The 26,679-nt window shown below is 38.7% G+C and overlaps 1 protein-coding gene across 3 annotated transcripts in view; it reads left to right on the top strand.

Moving 5' to 3' along the window:
- The window catches only part of DCLK1 (doublecortin like kinase 1), a 224,924-nt gene that overhangs the window by 92,358 nt on the left and 105,887 nt on the right, over window positions 1-26,679 (top strand). For all 3 annotated transcript variants that reach the window (XM_088159567.1, XM_088159568.1, XM_014868918.2), the window contains exon 4: window positions 19,731-19,830. In XM_088159567.1, coding sequence (XP_088015693.1) covers window positions 19,731-19,830 — 100 coding nt within the window. The remainder of the gene's footprint in view (window positions 1-19,730; window positions 19,831-26,679) is intronic.

Genomic DNA, 26,679 nt, shown 5'->3' with positions numbered 1-26,679 from the left:
TTTTCTTGTTACCCTACGACCTCTTGTCACATTGGTATTAAGCCTATTATGGGAATGAAATGTGTTCTGTAAACTCAGGTCAGTTCTTAATGGACAATAATTCAAATGAAGAGACACGTAATTGGTTATAACTTACTCTAATTGACATGCTTTTCCCAGGACAACTCCAGTGCTCAGACAGCAGGAGCACGGATGTTGTTAACCAGGGCAAGTGTGAAGGACGTCCCACTTTTGTATGTCCTGTTTTTTTTTTTTTTCCCTGGATCAGATGCAAGATAACTTTCCTCCAGGCAAAATGTCCTTCAGGTAATATACATATAGACAGCTCTCACCTCAAAATCAGCCAAAAAATTTCCTATCTACCTCAATTACAGTGAGTTTGAATGCTGTTACAAGCAATGACAACAGCAGCAGGTAAATATTAGGTGACATTGCAGTGCATCTGTCTGCTGTGTCTTTCAAGCATTGATCAGACTCCTTCCTTCCAAGTAGGCCAGTCTTAGGCCAGCATTTAAGAAAGACTATTTCATATACTTCAAATTATCAGAAATTTGAAGCCCTTATATGCAGAAGTGCAGAAGATAAGATTTCTTTTAGTGTGTGCTGCTTGTAGCAATAACAGTGCACTGACTTTTTTCTTCCTTCTAGCCCAGGACATATGACTGAAAAAGTGCTTTAATGGAGTGCATTGATATTGTATATTATTTTAATTGGTTATCTTATAACTCTATTGTCTTTAATTTATTAAATATAGAAGAACAAATATTTATCTTGAGCAGACAAACGTAGACCTTCCTACTGAGTGGGAAGCTTTCATGAGCTTTAAGGTCGTTTTTAAAAATAACTGCAGCCACTGTGCAAGATTTTAGTTATGAAAAAACTGAAAATATTTTCTTCTACATCTTAGGCTCCCTCAGATCTGCCAAAGACTCCAGTCATATGTCAGCCAGTCATAAAGAAGTCATTTTCTGAATGGAATGCAGATACTGGTTTCATACACAAGAACAGTCAAAAAGTGCACAAAATTTAGATGTCTTACTAAGATGAGAAGTTTCGATCATTTATGTTTTTAAGCCTGTTTCTGAAAAGCATTTAGTGTAATTTTAGCAGTTTGAAAAACAGTTGAATGTCATCTGCTGGGTTTTTTTCCTTCTGAAAGTCCCCTGCCTGCCTTAATACTTAAAATGTGTCTCAATTTCCATAGTTTATGTAAGCATCCTATTAATTGAGGGGAAAAATCTTTCTATACCTTTAGGACAGCTCCTGGGATCATTATTTTAATCCCAGGGAGTTTTGTTCATTTTATGTGGTGACAAATGCACTTTCTTCTAGGCTGCATGCACAGATTTTAATCTGCCGTAATGCACTGAGTTTCAGCCATTTCCTTACTGCAAATGAATAATGAATAAGCTGTGGTTTGAAAGCTAATGGTTCAAGATGAAATCAGAATCTCATTGCAACATGGATGATATTCATTTGTCATCTCCATGGAAACATCTATTTATCAAGACACTGCAGCTAAGACTATAATAAGAAAGTAAGCAATTGTTGGAATGCAGGGCTTTTGCTGGCAAGCAGACTTAGCAAACAAAAGATAGGATTATGCTGGACTGTGACATTATTTTTGAAATGGAATTTTTTTTTTTAAAGAATAGATAAATCTTTCACCTTGAAAGATATGGATTTTGCTGTGTTTTGAAATGCTGAAAAATATCAGCAGAATGAGGAACAAAAAGCATAAATATTTTGGGAAATCTCTCCCATTGTCACCTGTTGTGGTCCATGTTCTCTCAGGAAATTCCAAAGCTATGGAATTGTGTGTCTCCCTGTATTCAAGGGGCAGCAATTTATACCTCCTGCATGTAACATGACAGCTATAAACTTAACTGAATTTAACAGCTGATGCTGCTTAGCAGAAGAATTTTCTGTGAGCCACATCAAAATTCCTTAAAACAGAGCCTAGGTTAAATCTCTTAGTGAGAAGTAGGGTACTTGTGGAAAAGGTCCAAAGGTACAGTAGGTATTGTTCCTCAGGACTGGGCTCACTCTTTCTTCTCTCAGATTATTCTTTTCTCATTTAAGTAGTCACAATAGTGCAGTCCTGAAACACGGTTTTTGTTTCATTTCATAATAGGTTTGAATTTTTTGTTTTATGGATGTAATCAATGGACTCTATTTTTTTTCTTTTTTCTTTGTTTATGGTATGTTTCATCTGTATGTTTTGAATCAGGGAAGAGCTTTCCTGAGCTGATGATGGTCTGCCCTAGGAATGCCTCATGCCCTCGCTGGGGCAGGTGATGCAGAAGGGAAAACAGCCTTTTCTTCCCTCCAGAGTTTGGCTGAAGTTTCCACAGCTAGATGAAATAGTTACCCCTCTTCCTCAGGTGCATGAGTAGTTTTGCCCTCCCCTCAGGAATAGTTTGGGCTCTGGGACAGGCAGTCAAGGTAGCTTTGTAATTTGATGTCCAAGTAAAGTTGCTGATGAATTTGTTCACAGGGTGAAACTGAGAGGGATTGGTGGGGGTGAGACTTGTTTCTGGTAAATTATGGGCACATAATCTGTTCAGTTATTTACTTCTGTTCCAGTTTTGTTTATGAAAGGGACTCACACTGAGGTTGTTTATGGTTTTGTTTTCTTTTTAAGGGAATGAGCTATTTTGAAGCGTGTTCTTAGATTCCCGTTATGGTTTTGGATTCTAAACCTATGTAAGGTCTCTTTATCACCCTTTACAATTAGTTTTAAAAAACAGGATTTTAAGAAAAAAAAAATTCAACTTGATTTTGTAGTATAGTTACACTGTATATGGCTGTCCCAAAAATGAGGCATACATTTAATTCCAGCATGTAAGCAGCCCTTGTGACAGAGGGAAACATACTTACTTGGACAAAAACGGTGCAATTTACTCATTACACAAAGTATGTCTGATTGTGTGTACACTTGAACTGATGTCCTCTGGCCATGGTGATGAAGTTCTCATGTATGCCTCTTGTCTCATGTTACTATGGAGAAGGAAGGTGCTTCAGTAGGACCTGATTGTTTGCTCCAGTTGTCAAACATGTGCTCTCCTCAATTACTTCTCAAGGGCAGAATATTCTTCCACTATCTGAAAGCAAAAAAATAGATGAAGAGTAAGAAGTGAGACACCATGGTGGGAGTAAGGCAATTGAGGCAGCGGATATTAATGGGAAAAAGAGTAAGAGTGGGAGGGTGATGACAGGAGAAAGTGAACTGAAGGGGAAAAAAACCAACACCACAGAATCACAGAATTGTTGAGGCTGGAAGAGACTTCTGGAGGCCATCTGGACCAACTCCCTTGCTCAGGTGGGGTCACCCAGAGCAGGCTGCCCAGGACTTTTTAGTGTCCAGATGGCTTTTTAGTGTCTGAGGCTGGAGACTCTAACACCTCTCTGTGCTAGTGCTCAGTCACTCTCACATTAAAATCTTTTTCCTGATGTTCAGAAAAAAAATGTGAGAAAGTGTGAAGAATAAATTCATGCTATGAGTGGGAAAAAAAAATAAAAAATTTAAAGCTTGGGTGATTGCCCATAGGCAAGTGTAGCTTTAAGAAAAGCTAAGTTCATGCACCTGAAGTGTCAGAAAGGGAGAAAAGCATTCTCTTGGATTTGTCACTCTTAAAAAACTGGAAGTCGCCAGTTTTGGAGTTCAGCAATGACAGCATCACTGAGGCTGTAGGAGAGTTCATTACGATCCCTATTTCCCCGTTATCTCTCCATTTATTCTCTGTTTGCCCCGTAAGCCTGTCTGGATGTGAGGATGGCGGGTGTGACGCCGCCAGTCTCCGTGCCGGGAGCTCGGAGCCCGGACAGCAGCGCAGCCAGCGCGGAGCCGGGGGAGATGCGGAGCCGGGCGGAGCCGGGGGAGCCGCGGAGCCGCAGCTCCCCCGTGTGTGCGAGCTCCGCTCCTGCCTCCGAGCGGCACCCAGCTGCTCTCCTCCCTGCGGCTGCGACAGCGCCTCTGCCTTCCAGTCCGCGCTCCAGCATCACATCTCCAGCCTCACCTAAACTCCCCGCAATGCACGGTGATCCCACACCTTGCTGAGAGTTCGGGGTCTGCTCGGGGTAGTTAATATTGAATGAAGACCCCTGAAGCAGCTGCAGGAGAACCAGGAAGTGTTTAGCCTCATTTGGAGGCAGTATTCATTTCTCTGAATATTCAAAGGCAGGGCAGGGCTGCTGCCTGCCATTAGTGGGATGGATTCGTCCTGAAGTGGCCACTGATGAATTCAGCAAGGCAGACAATCTTTGCACAGGAAATATTTTAGAAGATGTCCCGGACAGTGACTCGGATCCTTCTGTTCTCCTGTGAGCCCTTAAGTTGTTTGAGTCATTGTGCCATTCAAGTGTGGGTGGCTTTCCCCCACATGACTATTTTTCCATTTATTTCTGGGTCACTTTAAAGGAATGAATACATTAGTTGATCAAGTTTCTGTTTGCAGAAACAAGTTCTAATGTACTCTGGAGGATCTTTGGATATGTCTTACAAACCTCTGTTAGTGCTCTCTTCCGGTGTTGTGTCTCTGTTTTGTCACTCTTCCATGCTGATTCACAGGTTCAGGAAGTCTTAATACAATTAGGGATGCTGAGTAAATGTATTTGCAAAGGTTACCTGGAGGCTTTTATTGACATTGTAAGCTATTGTGTCTGCTAGCAGTGAGACACCTCTTGAAAATTATTCAAAATACTTAAAGGTGTACTCTTCCTCTGAACCGCCTTTTCTGAAATCTCTTTCCATTCAGAAAGAGAATATTCATGAATTTAACTTTCGTGAATACATTCCCTCTGTGTGCAATGGCAGGTAAAAAGAAATATGATTTATTATATCTTTATTTAAAAGGAATATGCACAAATCATACATTGCCAAGTAAAGAGACCTTTATCTTTCTGGGTCCTAACTGTGGCCTTATACAGATCCATCACTGGTGGTGCTAGAATCTCTGGCTCCTACTGAGAGCTTATTCTGGGTCCTTGTGGGTCATTTCTGTACCAGGTTACTGCTCTGAAGTAGGCAGTAGGCATTTTGCATGCTTTCAGGTTCATTTTTCTTATAAGAAGGGAAAGCATGACCACAGCCTTTTGGCTTCAGCCAAGAAGGATTATACTAAGGGCTTGAGCAAAAGGCAAAGGAAGTACCTCTAGAAAAAATGCAAAGGGGTGCAGAATTACCTTTTTTTAAATGATTGGGAAAATGTATGCTTAATATATTTTTGGCTAAGTGAATGTGTTGCCTGCTACAAATTTGCTAGGAAATTGTGATTATGTAGCAAGCATAATATGTTTCTCATTATACATTGTTGCCTAACTTGCCTTGAGAAGGGTGGCCATGCCGGGAGCCCTTGAGCAGTTCTGCACGTGGCAGCACTCTGCAAGCATGGTTGTGAAAGCTGTTTTTCTGTGTTCACATTCCCCCTTTTCAAGTTCTCCTTTAAGCAATAATAATACTTAAAATTTGGATTCCAATATCAAGTTATTACTGCACTATCTTTTAAGAAAGAAAGTCCTCTCATTTTTTTAAGCACTACCTGCACTTGCTGAAAGGAGTTAACAACACCTTCAAACTAATGAAACCAGTTGGAGCAATTGGAGCCTTGCCATTAATATGAGAATGCTTATCCCCTGTCACGTGCCTAATGTTTGTGAATATCATTCAAGGACTCCTTGAATAGTCCCAGGACTAAGACTGGCTCATAATTGCTTCCATCCCCTTCAGAGTGTGTCACCATCTGTGACTGTGTGGGCTGTGTATTCAGTTCCTTCTTTCTGCTTTTGCCTCACTTGGTAATTACTTTTTTTTTAGTGTTGCACAAATGACACAGCTTTAACAATTAGCATATCCACAGCTCTATCTTTTTCCTCAGGTGGTTAATATACTTACCTTTTTCTTTGCTTTGCTTCTGAGCTGACAGCCTATTTCTTTCAATTTCTCAGTTACTAAAAAACCCAAAAAGTCCCCCAGCCACAACCAGCAAACCCATATGCAAGCACTGGAGAGAGATTCAGGCTATGACACTATGACATTTCACAGATATACCTAAAATTAGAAGAGAGAAACTGTTTGGACAAAGCTTCTTTTTTGTTATTATTATTTTATTTTATTTTATTTTTTCCTCATAGGTCAGACATTTTCTGTTTCATTATGTTGGCAGCTACAAATTGATCCTGGGGTCTTTATATTGATACACATGGGATGTGTTGAGACAGGTATATGGACAGAACTTCATTTCCTGGGTTGTTCTGGATGCAAAAAAAGAAGTTTGGTGCTGTGTGGAGATTGGCTGTCTTGGGGATCTGCCCCTTTGTGCTACAGAAAAGCATCAGTAAGTGAAAAGGAAATTCAGAGACATAGCAAAGTGTTATCACAGGTGAAATTGCTTTTGGTGCAAATTTCCCTTTCCAACATGGTGCTGTTTTCTGTTATAGTATTTTTCTTTTGAACTTAGCTGTGCCTAGCAGCCTTCTGAATTGCAAATGTGCTAAATTCCCCTACATTTTGTAATATGACTTCTTTCATATTGCTTTATCACATCATTCCCTACAAGATGTAGGATCTCAGAAGTAAAGGATTTGTAGCTGAAAGCTATTAATTATAGGTAGTAGATCAGAACACAGGGGATACAATTCAAAATATTATGAAGTTTTGTAAGGAACAACCTAACAGATGAAAAGTTTGCTGGGCTTCTGGACCTCCAGTTCAACAAGTTATTTGAGGCTGCACTGCCTGAGCATAGATTGCTTCATCTTTTTTGATTTCATTTTGGGTTTGAGTCAACTCTTCAAATGTTTGTTAAATAGCATAACATTTCCAAACACATTTGGCAGGTATTTTTGGTATGGCTTTTGCATGTGAGTGATGCTGCACTGCCAGCAGAGATGTGCATCTGCATGAGGGTGTCAGTTTGATATATCTTATTATGTCAAAAATAATCAAAACAAATTCCTTTGGTATTTACTACATCTACACATGCTTCCTCTAAGCTATGCTGCAGCTTAAAATAAGTCAACCTAAGGGTGCACAGATGAAATTAAGCATGAATGCAATGCTTTTGGCTTGTGTAATCTATAAATACACAGGAGTCAGGTTAGTGATGAATGTGGAAGACTTATATGGCAGCAAAAAAAAATAATTTACATTTTCTTAGGCAGCAATTATTTCTGAAGACATAGTACTAGTATATTGTAATAATTTTAATCTTAAAATTAATGGCTCTGGATATTGCTTCTCTGTAAAATACTTCCTTTCACAGTTTATAGCTTAAATGTTTAAAAAAAGGGTTTTTAGCAAAATAGAAGGGATTTTGAAGGAATTATTTTCTATGCCATCATGCTGGATCTTTCAGATGTGCTTGAGAAAGCTCCTCTTCAGCTCTCATTATAACACTAATTTATTATATGTTTTGCTGGTGGGAATTTTTCTGAAACTTACACTGATTACATCTTTTTGTGTAGGTGCACCTTAGCAGATTTCTTTTTAATTCTCAGATCTTTCAGAAGTCACTTGTGACTCTGTGTGTATCAGTACTTTAAAAATCCTTTTTCCAAGGATTTTGGAAAATCCTGAGGCTTGAGGTTTTTGCTTGCTTTCTTTTTTGTCAGCTCTAATCCTGATGGCTTGTGTCGTATTAATGGATTTATAAACTCTACTTGTTTTTTTTGCTTGCTAGATTTAGTAATCTAATTTAGTAATTTAGTAATTTAGTTGCTGTACTGAAAGACTGAGAAGCAACAGGCTGTGTTCCAGTAAGAAACTCTTACATGAGAAAACAATCTCCATGTTCAGCATGCCTGAGAAATCTCAACAGTTGTAACCAGTCTGCCTGTGATGTGGAGACAGTGTTCTGACCAAGGTGTCTGATCACAGGGCTGGACTTAAAATTCCAGGGTTTTGTGATTATTGCCTGGGTCTGCTCTTCCTTCATCCTTAAGCTTTTGAACTCTTTCACGCTGTAAATCTTTGTAGGTTGGATTCTCTCTCTGCACATTTCCTACCTTTGCTGCTCTGTCCTAAGCAGCCAAAGCCCAGGGAGAATGGCAGTTACAAGAATCACTCCACCAGAGTCCAGATTACACATGTAGGCTATGTTTACATTGCTTAGTGTTTTTTCCTGAATGATACAGTTTTTGTCAATGGAAATATCTTGAATTTTTAATAGTTATAGCAAGAAAAATTCCATGATTAATTTCCCAAGAAATACTCTTGGGGAAATAAATAATTTGAACAGTGGCTTTGTTGCATAGACACTTATATATTAATATTAGTGTTTATTTAACATGTTCTCTATCCATCTTGTTAACATCTGTTGTAATAATGGAAACTATTGCCAAATAGTTTCAAGAGTGATGGTAATGAGATACTGTGAGTCTGAATGTCTGTTTGGATTGGATTTTAGATTTATTGTCCATATTCTGCACTTAGAAGAAAGGGAATCTCTCAATTTTCACTTTCCTTGAGGATAAAGAGCTTTAATGGTTGAATAATTTGATCTGGTTATTGAAAGGATTACTATTATTGTTCAGCCCAACTAGCCCTCTGGAATTTGAGGAAGGTATTTAACCATTTGAGCTTTTGCATTTTGTGCTATTTTATTGCCCTTATCATTACATGAAATGCTACATTATCAGCATACTTGTGTTGTTTTTGTTCTGGTTCCAGCTGCAGTGTTCAGTGACTTGTTGAAACCTTGACATCTGTTTTCCCTTTTCCTCCTTTTTTTTCAGAATTCAACCATGTCACTTTTTTTTCAGTGTTGCATGCTGAGCCTTAAGTTAGCGTGTGTGTGCAGCCAAAAGCCATTACACATCTCAGTTACATTCCAGACAGTTCATGATGGAGTGCTGTCCTGCATGCATTTTATTAATGATTATGCCTGAAAGAAATGGAGTTTATGGCATTATCACCAGAGTCCACCATTAGTCAGTAAGCTAACATGAGAACACTGTGTCATGGATATTAAGGTGATGCACTGGGATTTTGGAATTAAAATGTTTTCAAAGAAGGGAAAATCACTCATTTCTAAATGCATTTGGGTATCTTTAGATTTTTTGCACAGTCCATCTGCTGCTTGAAATCGGTGGTTGAAATCTGGTTCTGCTGCAGGCACAAGGTGTGATGGGTTCAGTTCAGATATTAACACTTAGAAATTTCATGCTTCAGCCTGCTTCTGCAGTGCACACTCTCTCACAAGAAAAGGAAAGCCAGAAATGTTCCCACATTTGACAAAGCTGTACTGAGGTAGATTGCTCTGAATTGAAAGGCAAAAGGAAATCTTGTTTTAGAGGTCTTTTAAGAAGCTGCTCCTGTTGGGAATGCCACCTAAAGTCATGGTAGTCTCTAAATTGGATGCTTTCGTAATGGCGTGTAGATTATATCTTTGAGCTTTTAATGTATCAGTCAGTGATATATATATATAATATCATTTCTGTAATAGAGGGATTGCAGTACCTGAAGCAAAATTACCAAAGATTTCCATCTGGATTTGGATCCAGACAGCCAGTAAATTTTATTTGAACCAATTCTCAGAGAAGCTGTGTTTTCTGTAGTCTCCAAGGGAAGGCTGTGTGATCTCCCAGTGTCTCAAGAAATGATTGCAGCTTGCTCTCACAGTTCCCAGCTGGGAAGGTAGAGAGCAGCATGTGGCCAGCCAAGCAGAGCAGGACCCAGCTTACAACCTCCTGCTGAGCAGAACTTCGCAAAAATAAGCAGACCTTTAGAAAAATACATAGTGGATAGAGATAAAAAAATTAATCAAATTTTAGCTTCTGCTCTAACAGTTAATTCAAGGATTCATACTTGTTTTATAGCATGAGTTTGATAGATCTTTTACTTGAAAATGGAAATAAGAGTGTTGTACACTTTCAGGTAAAATGGTGAGAGTGTCTTTTGTTGGAAAATTGTATTGATTTCAGGGAGAAGTTGCAATCAGAAGGCTTTACTGGTGTGTAGATATTTTGAAAAAGCGGTTTTTGAGAAACATTGATTGTGTGCATCTTATTTTTGAGATTTATGGATGAAAAGCAATAAAACTACTTCAGAAGTAGCAGACCCCCTAATTCCTGTTTCAGGTAATGGGCCAATATAGTGCATTTACTAAACGCAGTGAACATGACTGAGCAAAATTATTCATTTCACTTAACACTTGAAGCTTGCCCTGAAAAATATTTTTGTCTCTATTTTAGAAAGATATTTTCTTCTGATCTCCAAAACTGTAATTATAATTTTCAGAAATTGGCACCTGGCTGCATTTTTCTTTCTAGGTGAATTTGTTTCACCTAGCTGGTTTCTGCCTCCTCATTTAGCTACTTTAAGCAACTAGAGGGATCATCAGTGAAAATTTGCCATGAAACACGAACAATGAAAATTCATAATTGGTTGTTCTTGCATATTTGCAAAACTTGGAACACAGACATGAGAAAGTAGCCCAGTGCTCTGCTGTTCACAGCAAACAGAACAAAGCTGTGCATTTTATTTTTTTCAAATATCTGCAGTGGTATTCTAGAAAGTAGTGTTATTCCGACTGAGGTAAAAAACAATATTTTCACTTGTAACATAATTGGTGATTGAAGAGCCATTTGGGTTTTTTACTACGTGGTCTTCAAATTGTGGTGTTTTCTTTTATAAGAAAGAATGTCTTACAAAGACCTCCTTCAGCCAATAATCTTGCAAGTGTCACTGCTTTTTGAAGAACACACAGACCAGTGCTTAAGATAGTTCAAGAGACTGCTCTGAAACCAGCAGCTTTTGTGCAAGTTCAGTTGCAGGAGTACAATTGGTTGAATGATGAAGAAGTAAACACCATTTTGACAAAGAGGATATTAGCCATACTAGGATTCCTTGCTCATTAAATCAGGGACAACATATTCTGTGCTTAGTTTTTATTTTCCGAGTATTTAAGAGTAGAATTCTGTCATAATAAAAAAATTAAAACTCATAGGGGCATGGTATCTTTTCCAGCAAAACCCAGCTTTTCAAGCTGGGTGAGTTGTTTCCCTTGTACATACATGTCCTGAAATTCAGTCTCCAAAACTATTTTAATACCTCTAACAAGACCTTATTCAAGCACCTGGAGTCAGGGAGGTTTTATTTTGCTTAATAATCAAAAATCAGAGTAATATTAATTTCCTGTTTCTTAGGGTTATGTGAACACGGTGTTTGCAAATAGTTGCCACCTGTTTGGACAAAAAAGCAGGTGGGCTGCTGGAGTCCGCACTTGGTGTGTCTGACCACTAAACGGTAGTGTTGTATTGCAACTGGTAAAGGAAAATACGTGAGTGCAGCAGAAGAAAAAAAGAAACACAGATCTAGTTGAACTCTGCTATCAAGTCTTGACTATTTTTCCATTGACCCATTAATTACATCTTCTGCTGTTAAATCAGCCGTCCTATCAATGTTTGATTGTGTTGAAAAAACATCCTCTGCTTAACATGAATTTATTTTAAGTGTGTGAGGAGATATTTTCCTCTCTATTCCTGTACAAACTTTGTTCTGGTGTTTGAATTATCCATCACAAGCATGCTGATCTGTTGTGCAGTTGCTGTGGGATTTTATGGTGACTAGCAGGATTCAATCTCCTCCAGTGCAAAAGCCACATTCCCATGGCTCTTGTCCTGTCTGCCATGAAGCAGTTCCTGACAGGAGGAGTCTCAAGTGGCAATGTTGGTGGTTCCTGTAGAGAAACCTTTCATGAATCTGAATGCTTGTGCTTCTCAGTATTGCAGTCACACATAAGCCCATGAGGTGTCTGTTGCTTTCCTCAATTTTTCTGACACAGATGCTTGTTTACTAAACTAGTTTGAGTCTAACAGAGAAATTATTTAGGTTTCACATAATGTTTTGAGACAAAGTATGGTAGTTACTGTGCAAACTTTCTACTATCTTTATCTGAATTTCGAAGGATCAAGGTAAAAGCTTTTAAGAAGGGCTTGTCACAAAATGAACATGTTTCTCAACAGGAATGTGATGGGACATTTGAAAAACCTAATTTGAGTTAACTGTTTTTTGAGATGTGCCATCATTTAGTGTAATCCAGAAAAGTAAACAAGTATATTAAGTTTAGGGTATAAAACATAGTGTGGAAAGGTTTTCTTGTCCTTGTGAAATACTTTAGTGATCAAGAAAGTTGTATTTTACTGAGTACACTTTTAACCTGAAGCAAGTAGGTGATTTTTCTGTCAGTTTTTTTTTACCAAGTCTGATAAAGATCATACAGGCTGAGCTGTGTATATCACAGAATGGATGTTGTTGAATACACACTTTTTAGAAGTAGACTTATACCACATCTTCAGCAGTCAGAAAGGGAGGGAAACCTCTGTATTGGTGGCAGAGGAAGCAAAATGAAGAGCAGTGAGTCCTGAGCCAGCAGTGCCGAACACGCAGATGTGAGGAGGATGTGAATGAGGCAGGTGAGGAAGGACTCCTCAGGGCACAGGGATGCTGGCTTGTGCTTTCCTTCTGCTCCAGCCAGGCAGCAGGAGAACAAGCTATTTCTGATGCTTTTGAGGATGAAAATTCATATGTTTTTAACTGTGATGATGTCCTGTGTTCATGTGATTTGGGGGGACACACACACGATCAGAAGAATTAATCTGCATTGTGGTCACTCGGGCCAATTGGCAAAGAGCAGGTCCAGCCAGCTCGAACCCCTGCAGTAACATCTCCTCATTTACAGAAACCCCCACAGTGCCATCTCCTCTTCATTTACAGAGGGCACTCTTGTAATGAGAATCTCATGATAAAATGCTCTTCTTCACTGAAAAGCTCTCACAGCTTGACGGTGCAGTTGTCACCATGGAGATTTCACTCCAACAGCAAAGAATGGATTTGGTGCCGTTTAACTCCGGGAATGTGTAGCAGATACTTTCCAATGGCTTCAGCTAAGCCACCACCTGAGGAGAGAACTTGGACCAGAAGCTGAGAGAGGAAGTACATATACACTGATGATAAATTATATTTTTTGTAGGTGACCGGATCTCAAGAAATGGCATGTGTGTAACGACAGATAAATGTGAAAGGGTATGAATAAAAGCCTCAGAGCCTGAGCCAAAAGGAAGGGAAATAGACTTGCCTTAACCTTGAAGGAAATATTCAAATGTGATGGTCTGTGAATTCCAGCTGAGGTATAATTTCTTTCCCTCAAAACGAAGGGAGAGCCTGAGGTTCTTTGAGGAAAGGGAAGGAAAAAAAAAAAAGACTTGCTATCAAATTCATTTAGAAAGCGCAAGTGTTTTTCCTTCCCCTTCCCCAAAGGCCTTATTGATACGTTTGGATTTCTCATTTCACAGAAATTACCTAAAAAAGCAGTATGGAATAATTAATTTCTGATTTTCCTGTAGCTGTGAAATCCTTCTGTGTGAGTAACAGCTGACTGTTTTAGTGGTCTGTCTTCTGAGGGCAGCTCCACACAATAAATATGGTACAAAACTGAACAAAGCAGCGTTGGGAAAGCTAATATGGGATGCTGGGAGATAAATTGAGTAGTACTGGAGGTCTCTTCTGATACTGCATTTCTGCTGGGATTAGGAAGTGATTTTCCCCCTCTGCTCCACTCTCCTGAGACCTACAGGGGAGTGCTACAAAAATGATCAGTGGGCTGGAGCACTTACGATATGGAGAAGGACCGAGAGAGTGGGGGTTGTTGAGCATGGAGAAGGGAAAGCCCTGGGGAACCCTTATAGCAGCCTTTGAGACCATAAAGGGGCCTGCAAGAAGTCTGGGGACAAACTTTGCAGCAGGGCCTGTTGCAATAGGGCAAAGGGTTTAAAGTATTTCTTAAACTAAAAGAGGGTAGGTTTAGATTAGATATTAGGAAGAAATTCTTTACTGTGAGGGTGGTGAGGCACTGGCACAGGTTGCCCAGAGAAGTTAAGGATGCCCCATCCCTGGAGATGTTAAAGTGACAGGGCTCTAAGCAGCCTGGTCTAGTGGAAGATGTCCCAACTCAGGGGGTTGGACTGGAGGAACTTCCAGGTCCTTTGGAACCCAAATAATTTCGTGATTCTATTATTTATGAACTCTCAGGAATATTCACAGCTGTCATGAGGCTTGTTACTGACTTCTGAGGTAGAAGGCAGTGAGATAAACTCAGTATCTGAGATATTCCTCCATGAAGCAATAGATAGAGAGTGGGGAAGGGGATAAAAATAAGTACTACAAAGGTAGTGGTTAGTGGAAAATGTAGTTTGGAGAAAAATGAAGGTAAAATACCAGTAAAGATCAAATTCAATCTTAAGGGGGAGCTTTTTAAATTTTTTTTTTTAATGTGAAAAATCAGTCTGAGGCAAAAAAAAATATATAGTAGTAGAGAGTATAAGGAGGTCCTTTGACATGAATAACAGAAGAGACCTGCCTAAGAATTAAACATTGAGTCTGAGTGTGCCAAAAGTAGCAGGAAAATGGAAACGAGCTCTGTAATAAAACTCATAAAACTTGACACAAAATTAATGAGTCAGAGTCCTAAAATCATGAGTCATTTAAACACTGAGGTTTTTCCGAGGATGAAACATTTTTTACTGTCTTTTCCACCATTGGGGAAATGGTAATCAAACTCAACATGAGATTGCTTAAGGTTCAAAAAGGCTACTTTAAAACAGATTTAAAACTTCCCATCTGGCTGATCATAGGGTGAAGTCTGGAAGGCAATTGCCACTGACTCTCTGCCTGTCCCCTCCTTTGGACTGGTCCTTCCCCACCAGCCTCAATTATCTCTCTGTCACTCTCTATGTGTGCTCCTGGCTGGCAGCCCATGCCTCCTTCTTCCTAAATGCCTCATATTCTCCTTTTGCCCTGCTTCATTTCTCTTTGGCTTTTCATAAAACCCCTATCCCCACTTATCACTTGAGTTTTCCTTAGAGCCTTCTGCATCTTTTCTGTTTTAAGCACCTCATTTCTTTGTCCTCACCTTTCTTTCCAGCTCTCCAACAGCCGTGATGCCTGAGGATATGCCAGCTTGAGGTTTTATCATTGCTCATCCAAAACAGCTTTCAGCTTTAAGTCAAATTAAGTCATTATTAAAAGAAGACAAACACACAGAACACCCCCTTCTTTTCTGGCCAAGAGCCCAGCCCTATGAAAATTGTAACAAAGAAGTGAGATAGTAAATGTGGTGGTTGTGGTGTAACGTGCTAGTGCTATGAACTGTTCTTGAATGTAGGAAAAGTTTTCTGAATATTTTTTATTTAAATATGTCAGTGTTTCAGTATTAACTTGATATGTGGTCAGCTTTAAAAGAATGGAAAAGTATTTCATTTGCTGTGATTGATATACACAAATAATTTAGTTCTGGGGTTTTTTTTGTGGATGTGTTTTAAAATTCGAATTTAAAAGGTCCCTAAATACAGGCAGAATACCGCAGTTATAAAAGAGGATTGCATCTGTAACTTTCATTTCATGCTTTTAGTGAAAGGATTGATCCAATCATTCTTTCCGTCCCTCTCTCCCTCCTTGATTTCCTCCCACTTCTTTCTCTCCCTCTCTTCCTCTTGCACTTTTTCCCCTGTGTTCTCCTTTCCCTCTCTCCCTCCCTCTACATCTCCTCCAAACCACTTCTGACTGCCCTTTCTTACACATGGTGTGAGAATATAACCAGGCGTTGCCTCTACAAGCTGCTGTTCTTGGGCCATCTGCACTCCTCAATGTGAAGCACAATTTCTGATGTCTTTTGTATCCATAAGAAGGAGGGTCTCCATAGCAAGGGTGACACCTCCAAAGAAGTGAACTTAAATGTTTCAGGCCAATCAAAGGAACAGGCCCCATAGTAGTTAGGGGTTTTCTCATTAGTTCCAAATGCTTGCCTTTTTAAACAAAGAAGGAAAAGTGAAGATAGTTTTTCAAAATGCCTGTAGTATGTAGTGTATATGGTGCAAAGCCAGTCCTGAGGTTGGGCTGGAAGACAAGTTTGCTGCTCTTGCTCCCCGTTCTCCTTCTGGGACAGCTCTGCCGATCTGCTTTGTGCTTCCCTGGCAGCTGTGGGTGCCTGGCCCATCCAGGTGCCCCCCAGTCCCTTCTGGGGACACAGCTGCTGTGGTGCTTTGACTAAAGGGTCAAAGCACAGCTAGTGGGGTACAAAATAATTTGGGGATATTCCTGGTAGACACCTTGTTTCCTACTGGAAGGGCATCTGGGTGTCTTGAGTTTTTTACTAAGGCAATGGTGATTTGAGTGCAATCCAGACTTCACTTTTGCAACTTAACCAGGGGACTTTAGGCAAGACAAATTCTTCTGCCTCCTCTGTTTTTTGTGGTTATGGCCCACAGAGTCACTTTTATTTATGTGGCTTGCCTACAGCCAAAGCCTGTACTAGTGATAGATTTTCTTTTCTGCTTCTTGTTCTCTTTCTCACTACCAATGCAAGCACTCCCTGGCCTCTGCTAATGCTGCTGTTATTTATTCGTTCCCTTACAAAGTATAAGAGAGACACCATTAATGTTAAATAACATCTATTTAACAGTAAGGTTAAAAGAAAAGTCACAGAGTATTTAGTACCATGTGTGTGGCAGACAATATTTTTTTCATTTTCTTTTTATTTAAGGTGTACATCTGATTGCTCCTGCATTGGCTTTGTTTTGCGCCCATGAGAAATAAAACCTTATTTGTAAAAAAGAAAATGGATTCTGTGCCTTGAAAACAACAGAAAAGTCCAAGGGAGGCTTTTGTAGTTTGCTGATTTAAAAACTGAGTAATTTTAAAACTGATCCCATGCAACAAAGCACACTGACCTCTAAAACACTCGTATGGTCCAGTTAGGTGATAACAATTCTTGATCTTCTAAATTGTAACTTTTTAAGAGCCGTGTTGTCCAAAAGCGAATATGGGTAATAAAAAACAGGTCCTGTTGCTCAGCTGAAAACTGGGTGTGAATAGAAACTGTTTGCAGATTTCTCTCCAAAAAAGCCTGGAAGGGGGTTCTGTGTATGTGTCAGATGCCTTTTAAATTTAACTGCTGAGGAGTGTGAACCTACAGAGAGGGCCAGGGATGCTGAGACAGAAAGGATGGAAAATGCAGACAGTGAAGGACATTTCAGGGCTTCCAATAGCAATATAAAAAAGGAACTGGAAACCTTAAGAGAAGTTACTCTGGAAGAAGATGGATATGAAAGGAAATTGTGATCTCTCTATAACCTTTCTGGGAGCTAGAAATATAATTCGAAATTTATTAAAATTTCAGGAGGCAAGAAAAGCTGTAATTTTACATAAAGAGTATGAAACTGAGGGCAAGGAGAAAAGAGGCAAGCATAAGAACACTTTAAATTATAAGTGTAAAGTTTAATGAAACCCAAAGATATCTAAGCACACATTATTTTTTGTGTGTTAATCCTATTTTCTTTCTTATTTGCATTTAAATTGCACTGATTGAACCTGAGATGCTTTAAAAATTGGCGTAGTTGAGCCTGACTAAATGTTGCTACCTGAATTTCAATGTCTTATTTAGGCCTGAAAGAAACCCTCTTAACTGAGCAGAGCCAAGCCTTTTTGAGTTTTATTAAATCCATAATTTGTTTTTTGTCTCAAACATTAATTTAATTTGTATTAATGTTTGTTGTCAAAATAGCTCAACTTTGTGCCTAGAGTTGCTTATTACTGGTTTGATTCTAATACTCTGCTTGGTAAAAAGACAAATGTAAAAGTTATCACTCCCCAGAAGTGTGTCAAACTTGAGAAGCAAAAAGGAAATCACAGGATTTTTAATGTTATTCTGCATTTTAGTAGTTTTCTACATGCAGTGGGAGAGGTGGCAATTGCAGAGGAACTTGACTGAAGGGAAAAGATGTTTGAAGTTTGGTGGGAGTATGGGGTGGGAAGATAGGCAGGATATGTCTTGTGGACAAAAAAGAAAGATGGGAAGTAAATGAGTTTATTTAAAGGTTGCTGAGGCTTATACACTAATAGAACATAAACTGAGTAGGAACATGGTGAAAAGCTCTATCAAATATTTACATTTTTGGTGTTGGTGTTCAGGTAGTGTGTAGTGTTAAGATGGCAGTGGTCATAGAAATAGGGTTCTGAATTTAAAAGTACATGCATTGCCTAAGGAAAGAATAATTTAGGAAGAACCTTTGTCCTTTTTTTGGTATTTATTTAATCTAGTTGTTCTCTCAGTTTCCTGGTTTTTATTTGCTAATGTTCTACCTTTAAAATAGTTTTAATTATGAATAGTAGTCTACAAGCAAGTCACGACATGTACTGCTATTTTTCTTCCTTATGACATTTCTGCTATAGAGGCTCAGAGCTGTTATGGATGTCAAAGCCTTCAGGCATGTTTCTGGGAAGGATGATAGGAATTTTATAACCCCTAGACACCAGTTACTTCAGATTGATGGGGGTACTTTTTATGACAAAATCTGTCAAAATCTCATTAGATAAATCTTCCACTAGTGTTTTTGTTTAGATGAGCTGGACTGCTCTCAAGTGTTTTGTCAGTTTTAAGAAACTGTTTATGTGTTGCTTTGCTGACTCTAGACTTGAAACTCTATTTGTGAAATTAGTACACTATTTAATTACAAAACTTGATATAAAAATATTTAAGCAAACCTGCTCTTTTAAAATCTTCTTGTAAGCGAGAAGTGAGAACAGACTTTATTAAGTGCCTTTGTTTTTTCAAAGATAGACATCTAGTTTGTTTTTAAAATTTGTCAAAGCTGTATCAGTAAGTCCAAAGTCAGTTTTTGGTGAAAGTCACTGATTCTTTGTTTAATATGATTCCATATGATTGGAAAGATTGAATTGTTAAGAGTGCCTTGTAAAATAACTAAAAGCTGTTGTAAGGAAATCATAGAATTGAATGATTTAGGTTGGAAGGGACTTAAAGCTCACCTAGTTCCAACATCCCTGCCATGAGCAGGGGTATCTTCAAATAAATCAGGTTGCTCAGAGTTGCGTCCAACTTGACTTTGAATGTTTCCAGGGATGATGCATCTACCACCTCTCAGGGCAACCTATTCCAGTGTTTCACTATCCTTATTGTAAAATACTTCTTCCTTTTATCTGCCCTCTTTTAATTTAAAACCATTACCCCTTCTCCTATTGCCACAAGCCCTACTAAAATGTCTGTCCCCAATTTTCTTCAAAGCCCCCTTTAGATACTGAAAGGCTGCAATAAAGTCTGAAATCTCCTGTAGGGACATAAAAGCACACCAATGTAATCCTGACTGTTCATACATGGGAGTAGAAAGAGATTATCATTTTACTACTAGAAGAATTATTCCCAGCTCATCTGACTTGACTGTTCAGCTTGATGCCTTCAAAGAGAACTTCACACTGACTCTGGCATAGAGGGAGACTTTGTGAAGGAGGCTTAGTTCACCCATGTGAGTTTGATTTTTACTGAAATAACTTCATTTCATTCCGCATACAAAGCTGTAACCTTGTTTCATTGCAACCAAGTAGTGGAGATGTAAATTGAAAATCAAATTAATTACCTGCTAACTACTGAATGGTACCTTGTGCACAAACAGAAGGGGTTTACTTCATACCATAGATGCATCATGTAATAAATCTGAGTTATGACTTTTGGTCTTCTCTTTCCCTGCAGTGTCCATAAAAGTGTTTCTCACTTGTAACAGATGGTCAGAGCACAGCTTTGAAATGTATCTGGATATGAAGTCCTGTTGATTCAATTAAAAGTGAAGAATTTTCATGCAGATTGAGACAAAGAGGGATTTATTGTTACAATTCTGATGATGAGGTATTCCATACAATGCCTTCCTTTCCTTTTTGCTTGCAGGTGATGTGCCTTCAGGATTTTTTTGGCGATGATGACATTTTTATTGCATGTGGACCAGAAAAGTTCCGTTACCAGGATGATTTCTTGCTGGATGAAAGTGGTAAGATGTATTTTTTAAATGTTTACAATGAGAGTGGAGGGCAGATTTCCATATCATGCTAATTAAACCAAAGCAGTATCAGCTGGATTGATTTCAGAAATTGAAGTAATATTTTAATTTAAAATGCTGAAAATAAGAGCATTGAAAGCAACAATAAAGCTGTCTGACTACTGAAGCATAAAACTTGATTTCAGCCTAAATTTCACATATCATATGAAAAGTCATGTTTGGTGGAATTCCTTTTTTTGTAAGGTTTTTTGTGTTTTGGCTATGAAATTATTCAATTTCTCAGGCTCCCAGTAGCTACCACTGAGATTTAGTTAATCATTCACAGGTAATGTGAAAAAGAAAAATAGATGCAATTCTATATGGTAAATGTAATCAGCAAATGCAGACAGTCATCTGAGAAAATTCAGGGAGTTCTCTGTTTTTCAGAGGCTGACTAATACAACAATGAAATCAATGTATGTAATCCTCTAAGGAAAATACATGTTTTGTTTTCAAATACATTTATTGTTAAAAAGAGTATTCCTGACTGGGGAATCACACTTGTAAGGAAAAGGAAGAAGAAACTAACTATAGGCTTTATGCATTTAAACAAACAAAGCTGCTAACAACATTCAATTTATTTTTGTGTAGAAAAAGACACAGCAAAAGTTTTATTGCTCCTACATTCTTTCTCAGTCCGTGGTATCTTTATAATCCATTGGTATCAAAATCTCTATTATTTTTTCAAACTATCGAGTCTGAAACAACACTTGACTGAAGAATAAGTCAGAGAAGATTTTGTTACTGCAGTAACCACTTCACAGTCATTAGCTTCACCACTTCATCATGTTTTTTGATGCAATTATACTCTCACAGTTCAAAATGGTGTAATTGCACTTTTCTGACTAACCTGTGAAGCTGGAGGGCTTCTTGGTTTACCCAGATCCAGACAAATACTCTATTAGCTTGTGTAGGAGCAGATGGTGGCAAGTTGTGACATGTCATGTGAGTTGAAGGATGACTCTGAAAATGGAGATATCTTCTGGACACAGGAATGACATTTGTGTCATGCACAGACAGAAAGCAAGAACACCTTCTGTGTCCCTCTAGAGGACCTTATAATACGGGAATAAAAAATCAAGATAGAACACCAGATCTGCTCATTGCAGTAATGAAATTGCTGTGGTTGACTCTAAAGCAAAATGTACTAATGGTGAAAAAGTAGCTTTAGCCATTTTTAGGATGGGAATTAGAAAGGTGAGGAGCAAAGGAGTTTTTCAAGAGACTTTGTGCTCATAAGGGAGGTCCTTGCCTTTAAGTAGAGGAGACCTGGATAGTTGTGTAGTCTGGATTCACTTGTTTTCCTCATCTGAAAGCTGACAGTGGTGGCTGCCCAGTTTCTCCTCACAGTGAACCCTGCGGCAGTTTTTCCAGCAAAGATGCAAGAAATGCTGACAACAGATTTATCTAAATCCCTTTTGGAAGTATGTAGCTGGTTTTTGGAGGTCTAGTGCCAAAGTACAGACCTAGCCTGACTCTGCTTAGTCTTTGTTTGTCTGACATATCAGCATCTCTTTGAGTAAGCAATATCTTTCTCTGAAACTTTGGTGCTTAAACCATTTTTTATCAATCTAAAAAAAAGATAAATCCTTAAAATCTATGCTGAAAACACACCTTTAGCTATTTGTTGTAGCGTTTGCTTTTCTATCAGCTAAAGATTCAATGAACATTGACCGTTTTTACTGCAGGAGTGGAGAAAGGGAAGAAAATCAGATTTCAGACTATCTCTAATTCCTTTGAGAAGTGTACATTAACTTTCCTCTCTCTTTTTCAGGAGGTTTGGTATCAGAGAATTTGTTTAGGTTGCTTGCCAATAATACTGATTTACTGATACACATCTAGTCAGCCTTCTCTGAGCAGGACCAAGAGTTGGAGAGAAAATATTTTTTTAAAAAGGAGCTTTTAACTTGTTTTGCTTGGCAAATAAAGTTTGTGTGATCACAGTGTGTGTCTGTGCATTCCTCGTAGTTAATCTAAGAACATTACAATTATTAGGAACTGCTGTCCAACTGTGCAGGGCTTGTAAAGCCCGTCTCTGCTTCCCTGAAAAGCCTCTTGAAGCAACACTGCTGGTTTGTCATCACATCCCTCCAGTATCCTCCAGGTTCAGGCAGATAATGAGAACAGTTAAGATGTTACAGTGGGAGGAGTAAAGAAAAGCAAAATTTGAAAGCGGGAAAGAAAAGTAGAGAGAAGAAATCTATAAATAATCAGGAGTCTGGGCATTTGGGAATTACTTCTTAGGAAGGAAGAGGAATGCCACTGTTTTGTGGTCTGGGTTCAGAACTCTTGATACTAGAGGTGAGCAAGAGGCAAAGTTGGGGATTGGGAAGCCAGTCGCCTCTTCTGGGATCCATTGCAGCTAACACGAGGTAGCTGCATGTAGGTGGTTGCCTGGGACTGAGCCATTCCCAGTAGTTATCTTTCCCAGTAAATCAAACTTAGACTTACTGGCAAAGTAGATGGTAGATGTTTGGTTGACTCAGTTGAAAGTGGATGTTTTGAACAGTTCATATGAAATGTCTTGTTTGCTTCTCTAAAAGCATCTATATGCCTGATGTAGGTGTTCTTGTCTACATTTTGTTTTTAAAGTTGCTTAAAAAGCTTTTAGGATGAGATTAATTTCACCCTATCAGAAACGAAAAGTCTAAAATCTCATCAGTTTGCATTATTTGTAGTCATCTTTGTTTCTCCTGCTCCCATGGCTTGCTCTTGCCTTTGGATAGTACATTTAAAGCCATAGAATCAGAATTTTAGAAAAACCAGTCTAGAAGTCAATGAATCAGTCTCCCCATCTAAGTGGGATTAACATTCCATGTATAATTTCTGGCATACTTGTCTAACAAGCCCCTTTAAAGCCTGTGATGAGGAAGAATCTGTATCCTTCCAAGACATCTTGTGCCAGTGGTAAACTCTTCTTACTGTTTTTCAGCTATCTTCCTCAGATTCTCTTACTATAAATGAAATCCATTACTACATTTCTTATCTACTTCTACCATGGGAAACAGATGATTCATTTTTCTTTGAAAAAATCAGCGGGGTCATCAATTTTCTTTTCTTTAGGGTGAACAATTAAGTCAGCTTTGCTTTGACTTGAGGCTCAAACCTGCCCTTGAATGAGGATGTGTGTTCCTTCTTTATATCATCTCCCTTCTCTGTTTTATGTCTTTCGGGAAGAGGCATTGCATTTCCCCTTGGCAATCAGCTAAGAAAAGTCAGTTAATTAGGGATCTGTCAAAGAGAAAAAACAAGCACTCTTCACTAGACATTGCAGTTTCTTCCCTGCCTGGATGTACAGATGGTTTTCATGCTAAACACACTGTTTATTACATGAAATGCAGAAACAATAGGCACCATCCTCATCATAATTCCTAGCAATCATCTCCATATCTGGCATGATCAATAGTTAAGATAGCCACACACACTTCCATCATGACAGCTGCAGATGGGACATAAGGATGCATGTGAGTGACCATAAAATTAAGAAGTAAATACTCCTTATTTGTCAAGAATCACTGGTGATTTTCATAGAAAGTTTTTATGGGATATGTAAGCACAAAAGCATTACATGAATGAAGCACGCATTACAGCAGCTTGTAAGAAGAAAAATTCTTCAGCGTAGAGTACGGCAGTGACGGCTTCAGGCATTGTTAGCTTGCAGTTTTGGAAACTCTCCCAGAAATCTCAGGTTTTCTTTAACTGTAGGTTATTCAGTTTTCAAATAAGAGGTCAGAGGATGCCTTTCAATAGCCCTTAGCTGTGTGTTGGCAAAGATTAAGGTTTAAGGGCCACTCTCACAAAAATATTTGTGATCACCTATTATTTAGGCACCTAAATAGGATTTTGCAATGTAAGTAACTCATGAGATTTGTCCTAATTCAGAACATCTCCTTTGCTTATACAGATACTTCTTTCTCAGCACTGTAAAATAAGAGAGTTTTGAGGCTGGCAGTATCGGACTTAATTTTTTTTTAATTAAATTATTTTTTATGTTCTGTTAATGTTTTCTGAGTGTTTTGGAACCTTGAGAGTTTCACAGAGAGAATGGTAGACTTCATCACGTTCTGAGGTGCATCATGTACAAAAGCTGCAATCTCAGCTGGCCAAAGCCAGTGTCTCTGCCTCCAAGCAGAGTGTAATCAATATAGAATGTCTGGATGTGAAAACAACTGGAGATTGCTTGTCAAGTGCACATATTACTGTTATGGAAACAATGAGGAGAATGACTCTGTTTTAGGGGAAAATTAAGACTGGAACTTTGAAACCTAATTTCAGTTTGACTTTGCTGGCCTGTGTTATTCCTCAGCTCAGCATCTCTGTGCCAGCAGCGTTACTGCTTCCTCTTGCCAGCAGCAGACAACTTGCCAGGAAAATCTGAGTCCTGTGGTGTCCACACACACGTGCGTGTGTGGATGGAGGCATGCACATGCATATCTGATCCAGTAACTGCAGCTGAGGTCAGGGGTATCATGTTTATCCCTCTTAATAGCTGTCATGTTTCTGCAACCTTCATTAATCTGTCCTTCCTAAAAGAGGCAGGAAGGGGAAATCAGTTATAGTCCTCATCTACCCTGATTTATAGGACAGAGACTGATGTGTTAAGCAGCTTTTGGCTGGACTTAGGAGCGGAGAGCATGCTGGCTGACTTACTCTGCCCTCGTCAAAAACTCGTGCTTTGGCAATTGGAAAGTAATGGTGGGTTCTGGGGACTTTGAGATACAACTTTGCTTTCAACAGAGGCATAAATATAAAGTGTTCCACTGCAGTGCGATATTTTCAAATGTCAACAACTGCTGGGCTTTGGAAACAGATATTCTGTGTACGAGGAAGAAACAAAGGCAGGAGAGGCCAGGCTCTGGCTGGATGTTTCAGAAAGGGAAGAAGGAAAGTTGTTTTTCCAACGGCTTTGCACCCAATGCCTCCTTTATCTTCCTAGTCCAGGACCTCCCTTTTCATCTCCACCCTCTCTTAGTACTGTAGGCAATTTCACAGTACCCTCAGCTCCCTCCCATTTGGCACATCAGTACTGGTCCTCATTCCCTTCCTCACAATAAGTGCCTTGACAGGGTCTCTCTTTTATCCAGTAGTGGGACATTCCACAGCTTTCCCCAAAATTCTAACCCCTCACTGAGACCACCTGTGCCCAGCTGTGTTCCCTAGGCTGTGCACCCAGCTTGGCTCTGGCTGCCTGGAAGTACTTGGCTGTATGGCAGCGTGTGAGTGACTCACTTGTTTCTGTTGTGCTAAACTCCTGAAAGGAGGATGCTGATCTTCAGTTAAATACTCAGAACAGGCTGTTAGCGTGATCGTCAGGTGGCTGTTAATATAATATCATGTGGCGTTCATTAAATAAAATCTGTAGTAACGCTCGAGTCAAATGAGCTGCTCACATGAAAAATGCAACTTCAGTTTTATTCTATGCAGCATTTCTATTTTAATATATGTCCTTGTTATAGGTATGTTCTTGATTATAGAAGCCCACTTCTTTATCTGTTGTCTGCAAATTTGCTTTCAATATTCTCCACTGTGTCTCACAGGTGTACTTACTTGAGACATTGCTTCTCACTTTTCTCCCTAACCATCTCTAGCAGAGAAATCTTGGCCACTTAAATCATAAAATCTTTGCCTCCTCCCCAACTGGCAGATTTATAGACATGAATAAGGGATGTTAGATCTTTCAAGAAGAGGACATGTACTTTCCAATCCAGATGCACTGAAATGCATGTATGTTTGCACAGTTATCACTTTTCATCCATCTTGCAATGAAGAAGTTGCCTGTATGTATAGCCAGGAAAAACTGTGGTCTCTTACAGCTTACAAAACAGCCATTGAAACTGGCCAAACAGTAAAACTGCAGTTAATGCTAATTCATTCTGCTCATTGAACCAAATGTTCTCCAATATGTTTTCTGCAGTGTTTGCTTCCCCTGATGTCTGTTAAAAATAGCATGAATGAAATGCTATCCAATAAACTAAAACTGGTGGAAATTCCAGTTTCATTTGCGTAATGAGGTTTGAGTGTGCATATTCCTTCAACCTTTTTCAGCAGTAAAGCTGATTTTGGATATAAAAGTGCTAAAAACTTTGTGCCTAAAAATATCAAGGATTTCCTCAATAATATTTACATAGTAATAGATGGTATTTTTGTTGGGAATTTATAAAACTTCAGCTTATTTTGAAGAAAAGAGAAATTGTTATTAAACATCATCAATACCATTATCTAATGTGCAAGGGAATTTAATCATAACTGCTAGTGTTATTAAATAGTAAATAAGAGAGTAGAACTGAATATTTCTTGGTTTTCAATAGCTTGATATTTTTGTCTTTAATTTTGATTTTTTCTTGTAACTTCCTGAATATTTAGATTAATCAGGTGGTCCAGGAGAACATTTTTCTTAGAGAACATTTTGAGCTATTTTCCCAAACTGTGAACATCTCAGTTGTATATACAAATGCAAAAAGTGCAATTCCGATGTTTATGACCACTTTTCTAAATAAATTTTCTGTTCTGGGGAATAAACATAGAAATTTGATACACACAACAGGGTAGATCTTGGGACCCAAGCTCTTGTTTTGACTGTCTCATATCTATTCATTTGCCATTGAAGTTGCTTTATTTTGCAGTCTTTAATAATATTCCAGTTTGTATAATATTCCATTTGAGGTCACAGGTTCACTTTTGAGCCTGTGTGTTTAGTCTGATCCTCAGAAGATGGTGGCTTCCAAAATAGCAGCTTAGTTTCAGTTCTTTTTAGGAGAGATTCTTTTTTTTTGCTTTTCCAGTTCTAGTGAGGATAGAAGT

Source organism: Sturnus vulgaris, chromosome 2 (assembly GCF_052056855.1).
Source record: "Sturnus vulgaris isolate bStuVul1 chromosome 2, bStuVul1.hap1, whole genome shotgun sequence".
Lineage (NCBI taxonomy): Eukaryota > Metazoa > Chordata > Aves > Passeriformes > Sturnidae > Sturnus > Sturnus vulgaris.
Note: the sequence above shows the minus strand (reverse complement) of the source record. Positions and strands in the feature narration are given on the sequence as shown.